Consider the following 26,149-nt stretch of genomic DNA (forward strand, 5'->3'; position numbering starts at 1 on the left):
TTTTGTTTTGGATATTAAATGGAGAGCTAAAGGCAGGGAAACATGTTCTGTGAAATTGGTCTGTTCCTCACAGAGAGGTATCATATAACTTCAGAAGACTCGCACTTGTCAGGTTTGGTTCAAACTGCACTAGAGTTCGTTTGGAAGCGTTTCCGATCATTTGGTGCTCACCAAAAACCCACCTTTTCACGGCGTCTCGGTCCGCTTCCAAAGGAACCCCGGTGCAGTTCGACTGCTGTATGAACGTAACATGGACCGAAGACATCTAAACAATCCAAAAACAGGATGCCACAAGATGTGACCTTAAAGAGCAGGATGCTCAAACCTGGTTCATCTCATCATAGCGACTGTTGCCCATTAAACTCTCCCTTTAATATGGCATTCCTGTTCCTCTAGACTACAGCTCCAGAGGTCATCCTCCTTTATTTAAACCATTAGCCTACCATGATTTTACCTCAGTGACTTGAGTTCAGTTTGTCTGAAACGGAGCGATTCTTCTCTCGCCCCACGCGCTAAACAAATACACACCTGCCTTGATACAAAATCTGAGCGGAGATAAACTTTAGAGACCCCCGGCGCCACTTTCAACTCTGTTCCCAGGCCAGCAAGAGTCTTTGTTGATAAGCCACAGACATCCACAAAGCTATCCGGGGATCACGAAGGCTCTGGTGCCATTTTCATTAGAGCAGATTGATGGGTTATTTGGGGCTGAAACTCAAGAGCGTTTACCTGTCTGTGCTCCCCGTCCTCTACAGATTAAGACGGATGGCACGCCATCTGATACGCATGCAAATGTGACCATTTTTAACACACAAGGACCCCACTGATCTGACAGACCGCCGACTGCGCCCACACATGTCTCCGCAGGCCAAGGAAATGCACATTTGGCAAGCCCAGGCCTCCCGCTACACGTGCCACGTTTGCAGACGCACATGCGGCGATGCGCTCCAACAGCAGACACGTGCCGCATGCGACGGCAGCCATGTGGCGCTCTGGGATGGGCGGCAGGAGTCGCAACGCAGCCGCTCTCTCTCTCATGCCAGGCAGGGTGCAAAGCGCATCAGCATCCCTGAACCCAACACGTATTCTGCCAGCCAGCATAGCGGGAGAAACAGCGAGGGTGAGACAGGACGCGTGTGCATGTGTGAGAGGAGTGTGCGCGCTTGCCACTATCCCAAACCAGCCAGACGCGCCGCGACTCGACAGGAAGCTGTGACACCGCGAGCTGACATGTTGCGGTTGCTTGTGAAGCACGAGAGATTTAGGTGCGAAACAGATGTCAGAGATGCTGAAATACAAAACGCGTTAACCTGTGACTGCTGACAGGCCTGCCTCGCTGAGTTTATCAACAATGTGTTTATGTTGCATAACTGGGAGAAAAGTCACACGTTGACCACTCGTCCTGCCTTCATATGACCGCTTGACTTGACCAGTCTCAGTGTCAGCGGTCCTGAGAACTTTCATGTTCACAGGAATCATTACATTCTCATTGTATTTGGCATGGGGAGCTTGTTATGATGGACCCTTTTCACATTTCTGGGTTTCTCAGAAGCAGAAGTCGTCATAGTTTAGTGGTTCTATAGCGGCGAACGGAAATTACAACAAATATATTTTTGTGTTTCCATTTGCAATTTTATGACTTTTCAAAAGAGGAAAACATTATTGAGAGACTGGCGGTGGTCAAATTGCGTCAATTTCTGTCCTCTGTGTGTTTTCAAAGAAAGGACCAAACCATTATAAAACCCTGAACATGTCAAATGGTTTGCTTAAAATCACTAATATAAATCGCATCATTTTTATTCTTTATACAGCTCTTGTTTTCTTTCTCCTTGTCTTGGCTTTGTAAAAAAAGAAAATGTGTGCCATATAACCCCTTCTTGTCATTAAATTGGATTGCAGCTCTCACAGTGAATGTCTCTTTTCTTTCACAGAGGCAGCTGCTTCATATGTCTATTGGAGGAAAACCGCGCCGCTCTCCTGCTGTACTTCAGTGACCTTTCTGTGAATGAGGTAACCATGTGGGCATTCATGCAACACAGCTCGTGCATGACCGCCGCTGGCCACCGGGGGCAGAGTTGCCCGCTCATTCGCCTGCTCGGCCGGGTCAGTAACGTGGCTCTCAGTGGAAAGTGAAAACCTGTGGAGGGCCAGAGGGTGCCATCTTCTCCCGTGTGGAGTGGAGCATAATGACCCTCCTCCCGCGACTCGCTGGCCCTCGCCAGGGCTGTAAAAATGTCAGGAGGCAATCACTGCCCTCCCAAACTGCTTCCTCCGCGTAACGAGGCCCCCTCCTTTAACCTGCTAATGTGCGCTGCATTCAGCCTCCCTCGTCCGCAGGCTCACCTGAAACAGTTAAAAATGGCGTGAGCTTGTGGCGCTTCTTGGCTCTCCACACAATGGCTCTCGCTGCACCTGTCACTCAGTGCCACGTATAATTTATCACATTTAATTATTGCGCCACAGCTGACAGCGGCGCTGCTTCCAGTGCTGGAGAGCAGCTCATTGGTTTTGTTGTCTGATGCATCATTGACTGTTTTTACAGAGAGACAGACAGGGCGGCGGATTAGCCCTCCGGGTGCGATGCACATACATTAGCCCCTTCCCGCGCCGGGAACAACACGGGGCTCAGACTATTCTAGAAAGTAATGGCATCTTGTCTTACAGGCACAGATCTATAACACTTTACAGCTTTTGGAGAGGGGCATAAGAGACCGAGATTCAAATTCTGATGCTTTCGCTTCAGTTAATTTTCACTTAAATTGGAATCTCTCAAATGATTTCAAAAGAATTAACTAATAGTACTAGATTAAAAAAATAAAAAATAATCACAAAGTAACCTTTTGACCACACAGAACAGGTTTTTCATCTGTGCTTCGCCTGATGGAGGGTCTGAGACTGAGAGTCTGTTCAGCACTCACAGAAGCTGCATGTGAATAAATAATCACGGTTTAGAGCTTTACCCAGTTATCAAAACCTGCCATTGAAAGATTGAGTTTAAATACTTGAAAACGGATTTGCAGACATGTTGTAAAAGCCTTTTAATGATGACAGTAAATAAATAATTTTCAAACTCTCACATCAACCAATCTGAGATTTTCTGGTCCAGGAATGCCTCATATTGGACCCACTCACTTTCACCGTCTCTAATTCAGTGCATATTGTTATAACGCTAACAGTTATCTGATGTTTTTGCTAGGCTAGGCACCAGAATACAGGAAATGGCATCTACTCCAGAAAATTTTTCTGGACCCACCCACTTTATTTTTTGTTGCTTCCGACGCCCATGCATCTGACCATCAGTTTACATTTGCATTCATGCTTTTAGCAGATGCTTTTATGCAAAGCGGCTTATAGCAATTCATCCAAGAGCCAACAATATTCGTAATATACAATGCTGGCTTTACCGAACCAGCTGTAGGCCGTGTGTCCACCAGTGTTTTTTTCCTGTACCTAGCTTATTTTTTCAATTGTTTTCAATGGGAGTCTATTTCACACTGAGCACTTGCCGGGTTTTTTTCTGGTCATTTGAGAGTTTAAAAATGTTCAACTTTGGGTAAAACACAGCGTTTATCACTGCAACATCCAATCACAGTGGAGGAAGGACGGGATAAATGTCACCAACTGTCTACTTCTACAACAACTGAACAACAAAATATTGCTTGGAGGAACATTTTGAAGGAACAACTAAGTAACCAAACAATCACCATTACACTTTTGCCAGCGTATGTCACATGGTAAGCACCATTGGTGAGCATGTACAGCAGGAGCTGCTCAAGCCTTCAGAGACTCCTAACACAGTCTACAAACATCTGCATCCTCTTTGCAATCATGGGATGATCCTCAAAGCAGGGCATTCATTTGTCCTCCAAAAGCTTCAAGCTAGATTTCCATCTAGCCAGAATTCCAAGATTTCGTGCTTTGTTTTAAAAACACCTCATTCAGTTGGCACTCGGCAGATCGTCTCTGGCACTGCATCAAGTGTGTTAACACATTGTTTTGGCGTGGTTTGGGCTGTGAAGTCCATGGCTCATTTGGCCTAATGACAAACCTGCAGTCCTTGTGCAGCTCAAGCCCCAGCAGGAGATCTAGATTTAATGTGTCAAGCACGGTCGAAATGCTTCCAACAAACCCTATTCCACTGGCAGCTTTCGCTTTTTTCAATAAAGACTTGCTAACTTGTATAGCTGACATTAAAATCTGCCAAGCTCTTGAATCGCAAAGCGTTCCTAAATGACTTACGGGATTAGAGCACATAATATAAGCAGATCGAGGAATGTTACTCTAGCATGTCACTGTTTTCAGGCAACGCTTTAGTTTTGCTGTGAGCCCAGCTGAGGTTCCTTTGAGATTAACCAAATCTGGGATAAATGTGATGATCTGAATGACAAGTGACCTGCAAAACCAAAATGAAATCTTGACAAACCTGCAGTCCTTGTGCAGCTCAAGCCCCAGCAGGAGATCTAGATTTAATGTGTCAAGCACGGTCGAAATGCTTCCAACAAACCCTATTCCACTGGCAGCTTTCGCTTTTTTCAATAAAGACTTGCTAACTTATATAGCTGACATTAAAATCTGCCAAGCTCTTGAATCGCAAAGCGTTCCTAAATTACTTACGGGATTAGAGCACATAATATAAGCAGATCGAGGAATGTTACTCTAGCATGTCACTGTTTTCAGGCAACGCTTTAGTTTTGCTGTGAGCCCAGCTGAGGTTCCTTTGAGATTAACCAAATCTGGGATAAATGTGATGATCTGAATGACAAGTGACCTGCAAAACCAAAATGAAATCTACTTCAGGTTCAACCCGTTTGGCAGCCTCAAATAACAAAAGGCGTAAAAAACTGAAATAAGCTCTATAATTGGCAGCCTTGCGTTCTGGACACACCTGAAGGGACTGACTGAAGTGGTGTGACCATACTGACTAACATCATTACTATCACGCTGCTTTAAGGCGAACACGACAGAAATGACCTTAATTTGTCAAACGTGAGAATGGACAGACAGACTGGAAAAGAGCAACACATGTGTTTAAAGCTCTGGCTGTCCCGGTGACCTCTGACCCCGCGATAGCCTCAGGCTGACGAGCAGCTCATGACGACGGACGTCCAGGGCTCAAGTTAATTGTGCATGTGATGAGAGCATTTGGACTTCAAAAAGCCCATGCATGGGGAATTGAGTTTTACTGGCCATGCAGTTGCTGCACTGAGCTCAAACACACACTGCACTGCACACAGTACATACACTACACACTCCAGTGAGCTTCAGAAGCTTTCCAGCCAAAGGCTTCTGCTTAAACGCTTGAGCTTCAGGTTTGTAGACAAATAGGAGTTATACAAATATAGACATATGTCTACAAAGTGCTTTATAAAAATGCTTTTCACATATGTTCCTCCTTCTAAAGCATCCCAGGATTCACCTCATTAAGTTTGTGTCGTGTTTTTCTTTTCTTTTTATTTCTTTTTTGCTCCACTTACATTTGTAATTACTTAAGAATGTTTATTACATTACTGTTATTCTAACACGTGGAAAATAGTCATGTTATAATAGTCATAATACAGCAGATTTGTTATAGTAAAGTACTGTTATATTTACAGTTTGTGGAAGTAAAAAAAAAAAAAGAACAAGTTATCTTTTAATTCACAGTAAAAAAATTCACATAAATCTACATTCCCAGAATTCCCTGTTTGATAGTTCACATTTGATGTTTTTGTTTTGTTGCATAAACTCTTTCTTCTATATTTTTTTACATATGAGTTAGGGTTTTATGTTATGTCAAATGTTGTTTAATTCATGCTCACTGCATTATTTTATTGTCATGATGGTGTTTTGTGTTTGTTCGCACCTTCTGTATATTAATATTTATGTGGAAAAGCTGCTTGTGATGAGCTGTGATTCATTCTGTGTCTTTCCCATCACCTGTTTTTGGTGGTTGCCAGTGTGTTATAAAAGTACAAAACAGATATTCCTACTTCAATAGGTTGGTAAATTAACATTAAATCAGTTAATGAAATGCAGGATTTTACTGTAAATTTAAGTTAAACTGTAAAACTTAAAATGCTGCAATTTTTTTCCGCGAATTTCACAGATTCGTATGTATTTATATATTTTTTTAACTGTGTGATTGGTGGATTATATAGACTAATCGGACTGAATTCTGATTTACTGGCAGTATAAATATGATTCACTGAACTAGTTTTCATGCTGTAGAGATGAGTCATTTAAAATCCCCTGATACACAGAAAATGTGTCTGGTTATCGTGAAGCCTTCTCAGTGTTTCAGCAGAGTAACGCTTTAAATTTAGGATAAACTTACTTAAATACACACAAACATTAGGATAAACACACATGTTTGTAGTTCATTAGACTCTGCGCCCACTTCAGCTTCAGCGTTTATTTATTCATATATTCATGTGATAAAAATGCTTGTACATTGTAATTAAAGCTCACGTGTGAATGCTAGATTTGCGTATTTTTTAAAATCAACACGGCAGTCTAATAGCTGTAGGTGAAGTTTAAATTACAGCTCTGAGTTTGATTTCATATCTGAAGGGCTGATGGAGGCACTGATATGATGTTCAGAGTTGATGAGGAGCTCCTGACGCAGCTGTTATAAGACAGAAAGTCTCCGCGGAGCTCAGAGGAGAACCTGAACCTCCCAGAGGAGCACAGCTGATGAGAGACGCTCCTGAATCACAGACCACACCGACACGTCACTCCTGAGGATCCACAGACCCACGACAGCCGCACAATAACACGGGGGACGGGGTTAACCTTGTGCAGAAAGACAGACAAAGCTAATAGCACAGATTTGTGATATTGACCCTTTGCTAACTCAATACGAACCAATCCTTTCTTAACGGCTGCCTTCCAACATTTTCTCAGAGAGGTTTTTTACTCTTTTCTAATGGAGGATCTGTGTGTTCAGAAAAATACAGTTTAAAATGAGGCGTTTCTCCTTTCAGTGACTGTGGGAGGTGTTTGACTCCATTCTGATTCATGTTACTGTGTAGAAAAACAGATACAAAATGCTTTGCATTGTCACAGTTCACTTCAGTCCAGAAAGGAAGGACGTATCATCCATTTTTACCACTTTATGCACATTTTTACTGAACAATACATTTCCAAGAAGGGTGGAGCTTAGTAATAGGTCTCTTAAAGGGACAGTTCACCCAAAAATGAAAATATCCCAAACTGTATACTGCAGAACAAAAAAGAAGATATTTTGAAGAGTGCTGGTAACCAAACTGTTTTGGTCACCATTTGGGTACCACTGACTTATAATATCTTCTTTCATGTTCCACAGAGGAGAGAAACTCAAAATGGTTTCGAACAACATGAGGGTGAGTATGTGATGATCATTTTTGAGTCACACTGTGCCTTTAAGATGATCAGCACCTGCTTTAGTCTCATGAATGATGTCATTTACTGAGCTCTGTTTCACTCAGGCTGGTCACTTTGAGGTCAGTAGGTGTCTGACACTGCTCGTCGTTTTATTCTGATGAAAAGTGACTAATCTGAGGTGTGTCAGATGTAGACTGCAGATTCCTGATGCATTACACGTGCAAACAATGAGAAGCAACGGCCGGTGAACCGCTGGTGGAACGAGCAATCGTTTCTGTGCCTCAGAGTGTCCTGATGTGACTCCTGAACTCTCAGCTCAGCGAGAGCGCTGTGGAGGACTGACAGGATAACGCTCTGCCTTCAGCTCAGCCAAAGACGGGTGAAGGATTGTTAAAGTGCGACATGCTGACGGCACACGCACAGACTGATTCCCTATTTTAGACTTTTTTGTGCATGAGTGCAAAATTCATCATGACAGCAGTGCAGCTTAAGGGTTTGTGCTCATTTGCATTGCAGCACTGGAAATAGAAGCAATGCGATATTTCTCAACGCTTTGAACTGAAACTCTCAGCAGCTGTTTGAGTCCCAAGATATCAGACCGGCGGTTCTCAAGCAGAGGTGCAGTTCATCACATGAACCATCAACACAATCCACTGACCACAAGCACACACCACACTCACGTCTTCTTACATATTTCAGCACAGCTTGAGTGTCCAGATGCATAGCACACGTCTGACCTGCCAACTGATGCACTGTCAGAAAAACAAACATGCAAAAAATAGTCAACTATTGTTATTGGTACTAATATGCACCTTTTTGAGGGATAAATAAGGTACAAAGCTGTTGACAAGATATTGATCCTCTAATGGTACAAATTTTTTTTCAACTTTTTTCCCCAAAATTTCATAAAAAAATTTAAAAATCACATTTTTCACATATTCCTCCATATTCCTAAAACACATAATATGTATGTGCTTTTTATTCAGCAGTAACGGCCCACAGCTTCGGCAAAGCCGGACGAACCACTGTTAGAACGAGCCTAATCTCAAAAACAGACAGATCAGTAGAAATTTTACTTGATTAACATCAGTCTTTTCAACTAAACCTGTTAATGCATAAAAAATCACATTTTTCACATATTCCTCCATATTCCTAAAACACATAATATGTAGGTGCTTTTTATTCAGCAGTAACGGCCCACAGCTTCGGCAAAGCCGGACGAACCACTGTTAGAACGAGCCTAATCTCAAAAACAGACAGATCAGTAGAAATTTTACTTGATTAACATCAGTCTTTTCAACTAAACCTGTTAATGCATAGTGTATTTGCTGGACTGGACTAATTTTTTTATCATATTTATTAATTGTTTTAACTTTCAAAATAAAAAAAGCAATAATTACTGATAAAATAATCCGAAAAACAAACCCACAATCAAATAGGAGCATTTAACCATTGTGAATAAAAAGGGAAATAATGCATTCTGGACACATCGCAGTGCTCAGTCAGAGCATGTTGACTTATCTCTGGACGACAGACACGGAGAACTCAAACTAAGCCTGTACTCCACCGGCTGCGAGAACCAAGGTACACTGTCAGGACAATTGGTAATGCTGGTCTGAATGTGGAGCTTTTCCAAAGCGCATTCATATGCAGAAGAGACCGTGAACTGAGAACGAGAGAGAAAAGAGAGTGGACCGCAGACTGTACGAGCCGCAGGACTGACATCCATCTGCTTACTGAATAATGCGGATGAAAGGAACAGGTTAGAGAACAGTCAGCACCATCTGCTAGCTTTACAGAAGAAAACTGAAATCATCTCTGCCTTTACAATGCAACATTTGCTCTAAATACTAGTGATGTGTTGCATGCGGAGAGTGAATGGAACTCTGAGCACTTGACTTCATGTCTCCAGTGGATTAAAACAATCATACAAGCCTCGTCTTTTTTATCCTTAAAATCGTATCCTCTGAATCTCTTTTCATCCTCAAACTCTCTCCTCTGTAGCTGCAGCTGGTGTCACACCAGAGCACTTGTGTCTGCTTTTCTCTGCATTACTTCACTTCAGAGCTGCGACCTCCAACATGGGCAGAACGTGCGGTGGGCGGGGCCGCCTGGCGTCTCATTGGCTCGTATGATTCCCGCTCGCGTTTGATTGGCTGCCAATGACATCATACCAGAGCCTAGTGACATCATAGTGGAGAGACGCAGTGAGGCTTCCGACGCAGTCTGAGCTCACTCGAGTTAGAAGATGATGGGATTACTCATCCCAAACTCTCATTTGATAAAGGAAACGGCTGCAATGCGGCTCTGAAGGTTCCCCGCGGATGCAGTGCGCATGAGATCCAGCCCCGAGTCCCTGACGCTGTCCAGCTCCGCACTTGCTGAAAAAACACCGCCGCGCTACACAAACACATTCAGACAGAGCTCGAGCTCTCCGAGAGAGGGCCTGATGCTTTCAGTCACTCCTGACTGACTGATACCACACTGCATGACATCATTATGCTGAGGAAAAGAGAGATTGATCCGGACACGTCACTCCACGTCACCAAACGCGCCAGCACGCTATAACTTCAGCTAATGACGCGAACAAACAGTGCATCACGCAACGCTCACTCGTGCACATTCAGATGCACATCTTAACATACGTAGCTCTCTATATCAATATTTGGAGAAGTTATGAATTGCATACACATGTTTTCAATTATAATGGTTTACCAAATGCGTTTTAAATGTAGGACACTCACCTTTAGTTGCTCCACTGTGTCTAGAAGTGGAAAGTAATCATTCTCATTATGGATAGTCCAATAATCCCGGAGGAAAGTCAAATCCCACAGCAGAAAAAATAATTAAATAAATCCTTCAAAGGACGTGCGTTTAGAACAGGAGCTCTCCAGTGCTCAGTCCCGTGCGTGCTGGCCTATAACAGAAAACATACGAGTTTAACTTCAACGAAGACATCATTTAATGCAGCTGAGGTCTCTGCTCTTGTTTTTTTTTTTTTTTTTTTTTTTTTTTTTTAATATCATAAAAAAAAATTTTACTGGCTTAATTTATGCTGCTGCTGTTTTTATAAGTAAAAAGTTAGCTTTTTTGAAATTTATCAGAAAATGGGAATTCTCCGTATAAAACATAATATTTGTTTTGAGTTTTCTTTCTTCCTTTTATCAATTATGAAAATTTATATTTTGCTACATTTCTTGCTAATTAGTTCATGTTTTCTGTATTATTTATTGTCAATGAGTTGCTGTAGAGGTCAATTTTGATGAACTTTGAATCATCACATGATTTCCAATGTACTTCCACAATGTGTGTTATTACCAGGACATTTTACAGATCAATTTAAATAGCTCAAATATGTAGGTATAATAACACTATGATGTACTGTCATATACAACCAGATGTGGCATCCCATAATAGCAGTTTTATTGTAAAGTATCTACTGCAAATGTCCTGCCTGAAGTTTCCATTCGAAATGACAATTTATGGTTATTATTCATTTTATTAATAAATATTATTAATGTTTACTGATAGATAAAGTGAAGTCATATGAATGAATAGAGAAATGCTCATTATGTGATCTTCCGGAGCGATCCTCCACCTCAGGTGTGGATGAAAGAAACAGAGCGAGGCAGAATGATTCTATTCAGTCTCAAGGCTGCGAGCAGCAAGAGATGCGTCACACTGAGAGCTGTGATTGGGGAATGAATGAAAGACAGAGAGAGCAGTGATGTTTGATCAGAGAAATGTTCTGGGGTTGCCTGAGTGCAGGCGGAGGAAACGTGTACGCCAGTGCAACTGTGCACTTTAAAGAAGCAGTTACATGCTATCCAGCATACTCTGCTTTTAAAATCACAGATGCTATCATTCTCAGATAAATACAATGCAAACGCTCACTATTAAAACGCGTTTAATAAATATATGTCTCAAAGTCTCCAAATCTTGGCATACAGGCCCACTTGCAGTTTGAGACACAATAATTCGAGCTGGAAAATATTTTTGTGAGTAAACACTTTCATAAAAAATTATTTTAAAAAAAATTTAACAAAAAAATATATATTTTAAAAAAATCTAATTTTTTAGTAACGCCTTAATAGCTCCAGCTTTTGATATATAATTGGGTTATTTTAAGTACATTTAAAAAAATTTCACATGTGCACATCTCTCGAATGCATTGGATTGTAGAAGCAAAGGATGGAGAGCAAAACAACAAATCCACATGACAACTTTGTCAAAAGTAAACTAACTTTGGGTCTCCAGAGCTACAGGGCAAATACACACACACACACACACGCACACACACACACACACGCTATATATGAAGAATTACCGCTTATTTTAGGAGAACAAGGACATACAATTTGAAATAGAAAGGCAAATGATCACTTCAGAAATACTTACATGCCAGTTGTCTTTAAATGTCTAATTTATTTGAACATATTCTGGTGTAAAGTTACATTAAAAGCAGGTATTTCAATCAGAAGTGATGCTAACTATCGTTTCCTATGGTAACTTATTGCAATTATTTTTTCTTTTCTTTTTTCCTCTTTTTTAGCATACTTTAAAAAAAACACAGTTCACTGTAACATCAGCTATTTGAGGAATTAAAGAGATGGTTTGTGTGGCGTGTCCTCATACTCTGTGTTCGGAAGCTGCAGAACAAAGAAACATCGTGTCTTTCTAAGTTCTGCAACAAAGGACCGAGAGCGACTGCTCATTGTACCTGTTGCTCTTTCACACAATCTGAACATTATGCATCCACCTCGCGCTCACAAATCATCGCAGATGGCACCTAAAAGCATTGCATCTAATAGTGAACGATTTAATTAGGACATTAAAAACACAAGTATGCTGAATTAATCAGTATGTATTCATGCGCAGATAATTGGAGATATCAACCTCGCGATTAACTACTACATCATCCGGAAGATTAAACAGATCGATGCCTAGAGCTTCTCCTGAAACAAACTCGTCTTTCGTTTAATATTAATTGTGAAATACTTTGCGTGCGTAATTTTCGGTCAACTTCCTTCGCCAATCAACTTTTGACAGCTTTGTCTTCCTGCGCCATCCTTAGTCCCACATGAGCCAAAAGTGGAAAATAACTCTCACGCTTTTTCATCCTCTCGTTTTTGCCATCCACACTTTCTTCATATTTCATCTTCATCTATAGTTTGAGCATCTCGAGTCGCCGCTGAACAAAGGACCGCTCCTCCGGCTTTGTGTTCAACTTTGCGAGCTGACGCACCAACTCTTGGAGAACTTTTCCAGATACACATCCACAGACGAAACCGATCTGAGCGCGTGCCGATAACTCACCTGAGGTCCTGGCGTGAGGTACAGCGCGCGGGAAAACTTTTCCCTGCATGTTTGGGTTGTGTTGATGGTCCCTTTGTCTACACGTGTGAAGGGGTTCTTGGCCGCGCCTTGTTCCTTTCAGTTCGAGTCCCGCCCTCTACATACAACTAAATAACAACACAGAGAGCAACTTACTGGAGTTACTCAGAAATCAGTCAATTATGGGGATTGTTTTGCTCTCCACGGTACAAACACGCTCAAATGCACGATGCGAAATGCAAAAAAAACACGATCTCACGGCAATTCGTACATATTTTACTGGAGAAAATCGTGAAAAATCTTACGTACGTACTTGTGAAAAATCGTACGTATTTTACGAGGGGGCTAATTCGTAGGAAGGACCACCCCTAACCCCGCCCCTAAACACACCCCTCCCAGAAATCGTACGAATTAGCTACCAAATAAAATACGTAGCCTACGGATTGGTCGTGGCCCTTCAGGAAACACTGCATTTACTCAAAAATGACTTCATTAAAATATTTGTAGTAAATAGGTAAATCGATGTAAATCATTGCATTCCATTGAGTTGTAGCTATATAAGTTGCCTGCACTGTAACGCACTTAAAATTCGGCTATAAGATAAATATTTCTTAGCTGTCATAATTTCCAAGTCGAAACAAAATGTTAGGGGTTATTTTCCTGAATATATAAATGCATCGGATAAGTTAGAGTGAGTTAAATGGCCTGAGGATGTTACCATAGCAACAGTGCGCCGCTCGAGCGCCTTATATAGGATCGGTATCGACGTAAATAAATCAAGTAAATAAAACTTGTGTTTTGTTGAAACGACTTCTAGGGACATAAACATGCATGATTTATATATATATATATATATATATATATATATATTCAAATCCGACCCCCTGAATGACATTGTTCACTGGTCAGAATACGCCTGATTCCCAGTCATCTCAATAGCAAAAAGTCTGCCAATTTGCCTGAATTCACCCAAAGCATGACTATATGGACAAGTTCTGACTCATATTACATTTAAACGTGGCGATGTACGCTACTGCAATGAAATAGGCTATATTTATCTAGCTACTAATTATTATATGTTTAATGTTTAATGTCAACCTAAGCGTTTTACTGCACTGTTTTAGGTGTCCTGCTAGAAAAATACGGTCATTTTAAATACAGTCCATTAATATATAATCGATTATCAAATAATGATCAAATTAAGCTGCAGTGAAAAGATGACACATAGTGTAATGAAGCCAACGGACCTTTGGTTTAACGTCATTCTATGGTCAAATCATTAATGCACAGAAATATAGTTAGTTGAACATGTGATAAAGCACACCTGTAGGACACCTGCGAGAGGAACAGAATTCATTCATCCACTAAACATCACAGCAGATCATGCTTAAAACGAGTTTGATTTCAGAGTTTAAAGAGGTAAGCATGCAACTGCTGAGACAATTCTGACTAAATAAAGCACAGCAAAGTTATTAAGACTTAGACAAGTGTTTTTAGTGAAGCATTTTAATTCACATGCAGGTGCCACGAAAATTCAGTCAGCTCAACACTGAGAAACTAGTAAGCTTAACTGATAATATTAGGTATATTTAATGATGTTCATATTTAATGAGTTATTTAAGCAAAATATAAAAGTGTAAAAACCTCTACTTAATATGAGTAGTTCATTCTGCTCAGAACTATGGCTTGTTTGGGTTCAGATGACGTGAGATTTGATTAAGATATTTGATTAAGTGCAGCAAATTTCTTTTTCAGTATTTTTTTTTCTCTCCCAAAAAATGGCTCTTAAACATAAATGTCATTCTAAAAAAATGTCTACCAAAATTTAGTTGCAGATGCCACTAATTTTTTGTATTTTGTCATTGAATGCAATGCAATGAAATGAAACAGTAAGATGTATGCAATTTCAGAAATGTAAATTATTTTATGATGTTAATATTTAATATTGTAAACATAAAAAGAAGAGAAGATCTGACAGCCTCAAATTAGCATTTACATTACTCACCATATGTCTACAGTAGATGTTAGAGGCTTCAGATACACAATATCTCTTGCAATGACAGGAGAGCCACACTAATAGCAGTACGGGCAATGCTGTGTAACAGGGACAAAAAATGCATTTCTAGGAAACACTGATCATTCAATGTCATACTTACAATGCTAGCAAACGGACCATTGTAATAATATATCATTCTTAGTTAATGAGTGATATCTACCATATTTGAAACTCAAAGATAATTGTGACTGAGGCATTTTTATAACAAAAGAGAAAATATACTGGCTTACACCATTTGAACACAGTGATTCACTAATTCACATGCATCTTTAAATTTCATTCCACCTATAGCATAAATAAATAAAAAGAATTCAAATGTTTTTCAAATCATTATTTTTTGCACTTTTTAAACTGATACTGTATGTGGTTTACAAAAGCATTGTGTTACATGCATTAATTTCACATTTACATTTTACAGTGTATACATGAGCCTCACAGGACACACGCTGTGGGTGAAAATGTAGAAAACGCCCGTTCAAATTCGTCATCAGTCCTGTTCATCAGCTCTTCATGGTTGTCCTGACAAAACCTTAATAGGCTGTATTTACACCTCAGATGTTCTAATGCGGGATCAGCACAGAGCCAGCATCATCACACTACACCTCAGTAACAAACTGTGCTTGAGTTCAAAGGAACTTCCTCAACCTTCATTTAATATGCAAATGTCCACTGTTTTTCAAAAGGATGGGATTGGTAGAGAGAGGCTCTTTTACATTTAAGCATTTCAGTGTCACAGAGTCCCGTGTTTTAGAGTGCAGTTTTAGATCAGGATGCCCCTGTATTTGAACCATTTGGATTTTTTTTTTTTTTTTCATTATTATTATTGCATGTAGGCCATTTGAATTATTACAATAAACACATTCAGTACCAAACTGTACACACACAAAAAAAATCAATCTTGTTCATTCTCAAAGATAAAGCATAAATATTAAAGTTCAATATAATATATAATTAGGCCAGTTGTTGACAATATTATAAAATTTATATTTTCCTGATTAATGATCACTTTCACTTTCTAATCCCACATGCTATTGACCGAAACAAAAAAATCAAGAAAGCCAGTACAGTGTAACTCTTTCTGCATTAATAACTGTACAGTACATTTTACCTTCAATTTGCAGAAGCAACAACATATGATCAGTAAAAGGAATCAAATCTATTCTGCTTACAATGATATTTTAGGCCTATATTTCATGAAAGATACTGTAAACATGTGAGACCGGCTCTGCTGTGATTGTGTAAGGCAGTGAAAATGGAGAAACCAGTGCTTGTCTTCTTTTACGCTCGAGTTGCTGCCAATAGTGTCTTGTGAAAGACAAACCTTTTTTTCTTTTTATGGAGGAAACAGTAATGTAATGTGCTGCCTACAAGACAACGACTGCACCCACGCGAAACTGCACCGAGGCTACTTACAATGTACTATCTGAGCTTTCTTTCTCTGCAGTCCTCAGACACAGGCAGGTTTCTCGCCACTTCTTGTCTGACACCCCTCCCTCTGGAGAACAGATCTGGCCAAAGAGCCCTGCTGAGCTGCTCATCGGCCGCTCTGGAAACTCCCACACCAGGGCCAGAGCAATGTGCACAGACTCTACAATGCAGAATCTTCTATTGGGCGTGCAACAACAGCAAAGCTTCGTTTGAATGCATGCATTTCCAGTGCCACGTGGTTTGCTTATATGCATTCTTAAATGTAGTCACATATACCGCACTGTGCACGTTTAATGGCAGTACAGGAGAAATATCATGCATGCAGTCGTTAGCAGCCCATCCCCCTCTCTGAGAGCCCAGACTGTCTGGGGAAGGGAAGGGGAGGGAGAGTCTGCCAGACAGCCAGCCAGTCACTGAGTGCATCAAGCCACATGGATCCCCTTTCAGTGCGCTCTGTGGAGATGCGCCTGTGTGCATTCATAATCAAGGAGCATGCGAACTCCAGTGACCTGACACACGCACATTCAATTACTGTCACCGTGAGGCGTATTGTATGATGACCCGCAGACACATAAACTTGCTCAGATATAAAGGCCACTTACAGTAAGCAACGCGCAGCTGCTGTTACGTGAGCGTTAAAAAATCGTTGAGGCAGGTAATATGTGCTATGCAAATCCAAACAGACAAAGGCAGACGGTTCAACTGGAGCACAGGGGACACGCCCACTTATGCAAATGAGAAAGCGAGTCAACGGCGCAGTGTTTAGGGTTCAGTTCCAGCTGAGTTTATTTCCTTTATGAAAAAGTTCTGTACAGGAGTATATGAACAATCTGACAGGCAGTGACTTGACACAATAAGCTGGCATGTGTTATGGCATGATTAGACAAAACAAGATTTCTACACAGCATATTGCACAGAATGGATGAAAATAAAGTGAATATAGTTCAACTGTATATATAAAAATCCTTAACGAGCATCTTGAAATTAAGTAGGCTAAGCAAGTGTGTATAAAGATAGTGCCTCTCGAGATAAAGCGCAACAACATACATAAACACACAGTCGTTTAGTCGATGATACAGCTGTACAAAGATGCTTTTTCCTTTTTTATTTTTTGTTACACAACAGCTATAAACCTGAATCGGAAATACAAATCTATTCACCATGCCTTAAGATACTAAAACAATTAGCTATACTTATCCGACAAGTAGAAAAGATTAAATATTCAAACACAGTGAGGAACGCAGTAAGTAATCGTCGCGAAACTCAAATGGACCATTTGAACACGTGTAAGGATTTCCCATCCAGTGGTTTCTCAAGATATAAAACGCCAAGAAGAGGACAGATAACATGCGTTCTTTTTTTTCCTTTTTCTTTATGTAAAAAACGGCTTGCCTTTTGTCAACCCACCTTATTAATAAATCCGCCGTGATGAAAATCATCCTAAATTTCAGTACCTCTTTAAACAATCAAGTCCACAAGGCGAATGGTTAAAGTTCATAAACGTCTCTTTTGAAGTAAAAATGATTAAACAGACGGCGAAAGCCCGCCTTCGTGTTCGTGCAAATCAATCACAGTTTTCCAGTTCAGACCGTGTTTTCTCAAGCACTCCTGGATTTCTTCCTCTAGTCTCGCGCCGAGCGCGGGGAAATGACTCCGGCCCTGCCGCGACTAATGTTTCACGGGCGCCTTCACTTTTCCATCCTGTCAGCGTTTCACCGAAGCATCGTAGCTTTTGTTTTTCAGCGCTTTGCCGGGCGGGAGCCTTCACACTGTGGCTTATTTTACAAACAAACACTTGTCTGTTATCCCTTCTGCTCAGTGTTCTTCCTCAGGCGTATTTCCTCAACCTTCCCTAGTTCAGCACGTGAGCCGTGAACACCAAGTTAGAAATGGTGGACTCCAGCCAGTCCCCTGAAATCATCTCGCTCACCTCCGGCGTGCAGTAGTCGGGGAACTCGAAATGAGAAGCCCCGGACTCGAAGTGCATGTCGAAGTCTCTGTCCAGCACCGACGAGCCGATGCTTCCCAGAGACATGCTGTCAAAGCCTGGGCTCGGGTTAACGTCCAGCATGTCGTCGTCGAGCTCCTCGTCGGAGGAAGAGGAGAACTGCGATGAGGAAGAGGACGAGTGTGACGCGGACGGAGCGGGCGAGGACGCCCGCATGGTGGTGTACCTGTGGCGGTCCGAGGACGAGCTGCTGGGGGAGTCGGCGCCCTCCTTGCCGCTGCTGGCTCCGTCCTCGTACAGACTCAGCGGGTCGCTGGACTCGGCGGAGCTGCTCAGGGTCGGGCTGGCGGGCACGGCTGCTGAAGACGGGCTTATGCCGCTGCTGCCTCCGAAAATGTACACCCGCTTCGCCTTCTTGTCAGGAATCTGCTTGGAAGCCGACGCTGACTTGGATTTGTAAAGAGAGTGGTGATCCGCGGGGAACGCTGCCTTCGCGCTGCCCAGAACTATTTTGTGCGGCTTGCTCGTGGATCTGGGGCTCCCGCTCTTCTTTGAGGCCGGTCTGGAGCCGGCGCTGGCGCAGCTGAGCTTCTCTCCCTTCTCGCTCGGTTTGGAGCCGCTCGACTTCACCTTTTTTCTCGGCCGGTACTTGTAGTCGGGGTAGTCTGCCATGTGCTTGAGCCGCAGCCGCTCCGCCTCTCGGATGAAGGGGATCTTGTCGCTGTCTTTCAGGAGCTTCCAGCGCTTGCCGAGTCTCTTGGAGATCTCCGCGTTGTGCATGTCCGGCGACTGCTCCATGATCTTGCGCCTCTCGATTTGCGACCACACCATGAACGCGTTCATTGGTCTCTTAATGTGACCGCTGGGGGTTTTGCACCAGCCGGGGTCAAGCTTGTCCGCGCCGGACTCCGTGGAGCCGGGGGTCGGGGAAGAAGCCATGTCCAGATCCAGCGCGCCGGAATCGGACGAGTCCCCAGCAAACAGCGCATCGGGATTCTCCGTGCTGCTTGTTTTCTGGACCATCGCTACACCAGTCTGTCTGTGTGTGTGTGTGTGTGTGTGTGTGTGAGAGAGAGCCTCTGTGCACTCTCAAGTCCAACGTGTCGCTAAAGCAAACTCAGTCTGATAATAGTCCTGAGGAGAGCTGGTGCACCACACACGCGCTCAGTCGTGCTCAGTGCGGTGGCTTGGCGTGTCTAAAGTTCTGTTTCGTGGCTTTATCATACAGTTCACGGAGCTGAAACCGTGCCCGATTTCCACAGTGTCCGTGCATCCAGTAATAAAGCTGTAACAGTCGATGAGCCGCGGAAAGTGTGTATATGAGCGCAGCTATGCGAGGGCTCAGTGTTAGTGTGTGCGCTGCGATGCAGCAAAGCTCTGTTCAAGTTTCGGAAGATATCTGACTCCTTCTGCATATCCTTCCCCCTTCAAACCATGCGGGAAAACCAGGATGTAATGCTAGCACAAGTGTTCCGTCTCTTAAAAGCAGTCTGTGAGTTTCAACAGACTTCTATTCTGCCTCACGCAGCTTTATTCTTTTCCAATGGTATAATAGCGACGACGGCCGGCCAATCAGCGGCTGTCTCTATCCTTCCCCGAGCCAAAAACACGCCCACTCTCTTTTCATTGGCGCAAAAAGGAATCTAATAATAATCAGCGCGTGCAATGAGGAGCTTTGGCTCTGACCTCATTCCAGTGTACAAGACAAACTTAGTTTTAAAGGTACACGCTGATGTGTATTTTTCATTTTTGCATGTCGACAAGGGAGGCGTGATCTTTTCATCCTTAGAAATAAAAACGCATTCTGCTTTGAGTTAGAAAACAAATCTGGGTATGTTCATACCAGACTGCATTCTGACAAGCACTTATACATATTAAGAAACAAAACTACATGAAATAGGCAATACATCAATATGAATGAACGAATCCTGCCCATGAATAATTGATAGCTTAAAATTGACTTTCTGTGTAGGCTGTTAATCAATATCTGTCATCAAGCTACGGCTCGTTTCTCCGGCTCAGGGCTGTGTTGGGTGTGCAGTGGCCGGATCGCGGCTCGGTGTCAGTGAGTTCAGTCTCCAGTCTATGCGCGTTAATGTTGTGGCTGATTCGGAAGAGGGCGGAGCCACTGAGCAGCTGGGCGGTCCTTCGTCACAGAGCGCACGCCCCGAACCCCAAACAGAAGAGGCAACAACAGCAGTGTTCGTTTTCAAAGTCAAGGCTAAGCAGCACTCTCTAAACTTTGAGAGATCTTAAGTCGCTGGATGCGCTAGAACAAGTTTGCATCGTATGTCACCTCCTGCCCGCGCGCCAGTGGTTCATAGAGACTGGTGCATGTTTTGACTGGGACTGGAGGTCTACGGTCTTGAACGGGTTCGGTTTGAACAGTTGTTGTTTACCCCGACTAGAGCCCGGGCACTGGTCCAAACCCGCCGCCGAGGAAGCACTGCAGTGGCGCTAGATGGCGGAGTGGAGCCGAGGGACGCAGCTCGCCTAATGCAACAGAATGTATATTTGTCTAAGAATTACATACCGACCATCCGACAGATCACGCACAACGGTTTTTGTTATTGTTTACTCAAAACATAAGCTCAAGCGTGAGGTCTTTGGAATAATGTCACGCTTCTCACTTGACTGTAAATCACTGAAAGCTTCATTGCGGTTTGTGTTCATGAGCAGAATATTAATTGTTCAAACTCTCTCAGGAGCCATGACACGATACGACACACATATATCAGAACGCAGTAAACCAGCACGCTAATACAACAAACGTTTCTCTCATGCATGACAGAATTACATCACGCTTATTGCTTAGTTTAGAAATAAAACATGACTGTTTATCTCTAACGAACCTTTAATTAAAATAAAATAATGTGTGAAATCCATGTGTTTTGTTATTTTTCGGTTCTGTGCAACTTTTCAAAACATTATATTTGATTAAAATATAATAAAGCACACCTATAAGTAATGATGGACGTGTGTAAATAATGATAATAAAACACGTTATCTTTGCACACGTGGGGTGTAGCTTGCATTAATATATGGCTGGTGTTGCGCGTGGTAGTTCAAGTACGTGGACTTTTTTTCTATCACAACAAATGCACATATGTAAACGTAGTCAGCCATTCATTGTAAAGAATTCATCAAAAATACATTAACAATGTTATACAGCCTTATGCGTTTTAGTTCATTTTCAAGTGAATATTTTTCTGTGCTGCAACTGGTATTCTGGTAAAACCATTTTTAAAACCACCTAAAACATTCTGGTAAAACCACCGCTTGTTTTAGCCATAAGGCATGCTAAATAAAAGTATAAATAAAATTACAAACATGTAGTCTCTACATTAATTGAAGGTCATAAAAACTGCATGCAAAAATCAGAAAATGCTGTTTTAGATGAAGTATAGCCTACAGGTGAATATTTTTCTGTGCTGCAACTGGTATTCTGGTAAAACCATTTTAATAGTGTTTTAGCCATAAGGCATGCTAAATAAAAGTATAAATAAAATTACAAACATGTAGTCTCTACATTAATTGAAGGTCATAAAAACTGCATGCAAAAATCAGAAAATGCTGTTTTAGATGAAGTATAGCCTACAGGCCATTACTGTTATTGCTTGACATGTAATGTCAACTACCCAGCTAAGTTATTTCACTTCATTCTACGGTTCTGCATTGCACAGCCAACACTTCTAATGATCACTGGTGAATAATTGATCTGCTCTGAGAACACACACTATGTGGCGTCATATGCAGAGTGCATGTGTGCACAGCGAGATCCATGTGTTTCTCTGAGCTGACTGTTTAGACACAGACACTGTGTATATGTAGGTCACACATGTACATAAATCTGTGTCACACACTGACAAGAAACTGCACATCTGCTGCGCTATAATGAAGATATTGATCATCATATCATGCAAAGTACAGTATATTTGAACAGCTGCTTCAGACGCATCTTATCTTATCAGCCGAGCAGCTGTCTGCTGATGCCCAGTTAATCGTTTAAACACAGCTCCCAGCATGCCTATTGACAAGACTTTTGTTGTCAGACTTTGATTTTGAAAGTTTAGCAAGAGTAATGGGAGCATCCGACGGTGCCAAGGTTGGATGGAAGTGAGACAGACAGAGATAGGCAATGAAAGATTAGATTAGATGTTGGTCTTTTTATGGGCCTATGAAGAAAGCTGTCTCTCATTAAATATAACATAATTTTAAAAAGTTTTAAAGCATTAATAGTTAAAAAAAAAAAAAGCCCTATTACCTGTTGATGGAGAGGATTTAGTTAGGCAGCTGGAATCCTCTGGGACTTGTGAATTACAAACACACACACTCACACTCAAACACTCACACACACACACACACTCACACACACACACACACACACACTGCCTCGGTCCTAAACCCATTGGAGAGATGTTTGGCTGCCTTCTGGAAGAGTCTGCAGTGATTCCCCTGTGGTTCACGTCCATATATACCACAGCTCACTGTTCCCTGGGGAGCTCTGAGTGTGACAGAAGAAGGTGGCAGGCGTCCAGACGAAGCTCTTGTTTTGAGCTCACTAATGCAAGTGCATGCAAGCATGCTGAGAGTGGGCCGATACGGGTTACAGACACACCTGATCCAGCGCATGTGATGCCGACACCTGCAATGACAAGCAGAGATCAAATGCTCAAGTTCTGTGATTTTGTGGCCAGCATCGGACAGTGAAATATGTAGGATGTAATTCTGCTCAATGTAAGACCAACTTATATGTCAAAGGCTCTTGAATTCTCTGCAGACCCACACCACCCTAAAATACAATAAAATAAGAAAGAACTGTGAGGAAAAACACAATGAAAATAGCTTTTTGTTACACTTTGTATAGTAGAATAAATTAAACTTTAACTGCACGGAAAACAGAAAAATTGTTGTTCTTATTTCCAGAAAAAGCCAAACAAAATATCAATAGATTTCTGGAAGTGCAAAAGCGGAGCCTGCAAATTGACACATTTTCCAGTGAAACGACGAAGTGACTCAACACCAATTACAGGCAAACGTCAAGCTCTTCACACCTGATGGGCAGGGGAGGAACTGAGATGGAGAAATAAGGGTTAAAGAAAGTGTGTTACTGAAGGAGAGGGCCTCGTAGTCCATCTGCTCTCAATTTACCGCCTCAATTTGCCTTTGTATTTAACATGAATGTTAAGGAAACGTGTATGCAAAACACTCAGCATTGTCTGGCCATCATGTTTTGTTACTGTGTTTGGAAATTGGGGCAGATGTGTTTGCCATGCATTCAAAAGCAGAAATGAAATTCTGAAGTGGAATTAACGTCATCTTTATGTTCTTCCTCTTCTTATGGCAGAAGTTTTCTTTTAAAATCTATTGTTATGTACACCTGTCTCATCTGACAGTATGTGAACTTGATCATGCCGATGAACAATAATGGGAGAATATGACTTTAACACAACTAGTGTGAGAGTAGTCAACACTTGTGACTTCTGTAAGAAACTCTGTGTACATTTACATGAATTAATTCAGCAGATGCTTTCATCCAAAGCAGCTCACAGATTAGAGACTTGGCTGTTGGGGAAGGGCTGGGAGATCATTCCACACGGAGGTACAGTGATTTTTTCCAAAAGCTTATTTTGGTTGTGTTCACTGTGATTTTGAAATATCTAGAGATTCAGAGACGACTTGATTATAGCATAATTCTGTTGGTGCTAAAGCTGTGTCTTTAATAGACAAACACCTTCAGTGTTGTCCATTTAATGTCCATATGTTGATAATATATACAGTATAACATTATGAAATGCCAAACTAGAATTTTATAAGAGTGCAGAAACTGAAACCTGCCTTTGAGCAAGGTCTATAAAATATTGATTTGCACTAAATGCTGCTTTACACCTCTCCTGTGTACATGAGAATGTGTGATATTATCAAAGCAATTTACAATTTTCAGAAGAAATTCAGGCCTTTTAATTGATGTATTGAGTATGAAACTGAGAGCGGTGTTGTTGAGCAGGTGGTGTTGGCCAGACAAGGCAGGTGTTTTGGTCAATTACAGAGGCATATGGAGTATTAACACCTTCACCTGTCCACAGCTCCTCAGAAGTGACCTTAGAGCACTGAACAATTACCAGACCGCGGTCTTTCCCCCATTCAGCCTGTCCGATGAGCTCTCGCGTTTGCTCTCCTGCATTGGTCTTGACCTTACGAAAGTGCGTGGGTTTCAGAAAGTCTGTGAGGTTTAGACGGATTGTGTGCATTCATGCTTGGGTTTTTGAGCATTGTGTTACAGCAGGTATAGAGAGAGGATGCCTTCTGTGGTTTGTTGCACAATGGAAAAGCACAAAAGGTTCCTCTCTGTGTTTTATAGATCAGGCTAGAAAGAGGTAAAGGCAGTGTTGTGAGAGTAATCAATGGCCAGTCAGTTGTCTTATAAAAGTCTGTCCATAGTGTTGATGACCTAGGCATTCATTTTTCCCCTTCTCTTTCAAGTTTTGTAAAGAGTGGTGGAGCTGGTCATCGGTGAGCAGCTGTCACAGACAGACTTGAACTTGCAACCTTTGCCACTGAATGCAAGAAATATTCCATCTCATATTCAGGGAGGCAGAGTCTCCCTATAGATATCAGTGCTATCAGAAGCCCGAAGCCTTTAGAGTGTCAGGACCGGGCCGGACGGTCAGATGCATTGGCCAGGGATTCCCTGTCCTGTCATTCTCCGTGTCTGGGAGGACGCTGAGCGATGGCAGATGTGTCAGCTGATCCGTGATCATTCGGCTGCTGCGGCTCTGGTTTGCACGGGCGTCTCTGGGCAGAGTCGGACTGCTCGTGTTTCGCTCCTCTCTCCACTCAGACGCACTGCGGCAGCCACTGCACACACACACACACACACATTTGGAGGAAGATTTCTGAAAAAGCTTGGATCTATACACTTGGTTTCCATGAGGAATACACCATTTCCCCAAAGAGTGTGTGCGCTTGCAGGAGATCCCAGAGGAACGAGCGTTCTTGAAGGAGGGAAAGCATTGTCTTTTGGATTGTCGGGATGGACTCGGATAGTGTTTCTGCTTCAAATGTAAGGCTTTGACCACAGGCCTCTCCCAGCCGGACCTATCCCGTTCTCGGACACATGCAATCATCCCGTAACTGGATAATAGATTCCCGGAGTCCTGCTTTCAGCGGGTGAATCGGGGAGAGAGCTGCCTCAGACGAGCTGACCTAAATCGATCCCAGCGCTGTCTGGAAGCGGCGAGTGAGAGAAAGCGAGAGCTCCTTTCCAGCGGATCTGCTCTCCGCCAGCAGCATCATGTGGAGAATCGGAGGGACTGCAGACTCTCTCTCCTGCTCTGTTTTCCTGAGCTGCTGGAGGGAAACTGGCACACCTTGCCACATCTCTTGGGGATCAGCTCCTTTCCAACTGTTCCTTCCTCGTCTCCTCCAGCAGTGATCAATCAGTCAGGCTCTGGCGGCAGTTTCATGGTGAATTAGTTGCTGCTCTGAGCCGCTCTTATCAGCCGGCGCTGGGGGAACACATTTACCTGGGCTGGGACACGGCCGTCTGCGTCTGTGGAGCTGTGAGCGAGGGACGGTCTGGGCACGACAAGCGGCGCGGCACGACAAGCTCACGGATTACGGCAGGAGTGTATCCTTCTGCTCTCTTCCCTCTCCACCTCCTGTTTTTACTGTGAGTGTATTATGCTTATGTCTCTCTCTCTTCCTCTCTCTCTCTGGCACACACACTCATCTGTTCTCTCTGTGCTCATCTCAGTCTCTGTTGGCTGATCTGTGAAGGGTGTTTTGCGGCTATCAGAGATGATATTTTTTACAGGAGCTCAGAAATCGTGAACACTTGATGAGGGAAACGTAATGTAATGTAATGTAAACAGCAGGAATCAATGGGCGGCAGTGGCTCTTTGTATTTAATGTTATGTATTAAAATAACTAGTTTACCACAACAATGATTTACAGCTGAAGAAAATCTCCTGACCTGAGACAGCAGTTGCAGAAATTTGCCTGCTGAGCAGAGAACATAATGAAAAATATATTGTATTTTA

General features: G+C 42.3%; 1 protein-coding gene and 1 long non-coding RNA gene across 3 annotated transcripts; both read right to left on the reverse strand.

Moving 5' to 3' along the window:
- Positions 1-1,778: 1,778 nt before the first annotated feature.
- On the reverse strand, positions 1,779-12,905 carry LOC107732139 (uncharacterized). 2 transcript variants are annotated; one of them, XR_001638843.1, is made up of 4 exons: positions 12,658-12,905; positions 10,086-10,258; positions 8,032-8,093; positions 1,779-2,343 (listed from the first exon to the last, which is right to left on the reverse strand). It is a non-coding gene; the product is annotated as an uncharacterized LOC107732139 (long non-coding RNA). The 2 variants fall into 2 exon arrangements; XR_001638842.1 differs by lacking the exon at positions 1,779-2,343 and adding an exon at positions 6,753-6,771.
- A 4,608-nt stretch (positions 12,906-17,513) lies between these two features.
- Positions 17,514-19,592, reverse strand: LOC107732138 (transcription factor SOX-4-like). The gene has a single exon (XM_016543407.1). It carries the CDS (start codon positions 19,128-19,130, stop codon positions 18,012-18,014), a length of 1,119 nt encoding a protein of 372 aa, XP_016398893.1. The 5' UTR covers positions 19,131-19,592; the 3' UTR covers positions 17,514-18,011.
- Positions 19,593-26,149: the final 6,557 nt, after the last annotated feature.

Source organism: Sinocyclocheilus rhinocerous, unplaced genomic scaffold (assembly GCF_001515625.1).
Source record: "Sinocyclocheilus rhinocerous isolate Xijiao unplaced genomic scaffold, SAMN03320098_v1.1 scaffold1060, whole genome shotgun sequence".
Lineage (NCBI taxonomy): Eukaryota > Metazoa > Chordata > Actinopteri > Cypriniformes > Cyprinidae > Sinocyclocheilus > Sinocyclocheilus rhinocerous.

Excerpts from the sequence above, each read along its gene's own strand:
- LOC107732138 (XM_016543407.1), bottom strand. The coding sequence starts at position 19,130 with ATGGTCCAGAAAACAAGCAGCACGGAGAATCCCGATGCGCTGTTTGCT.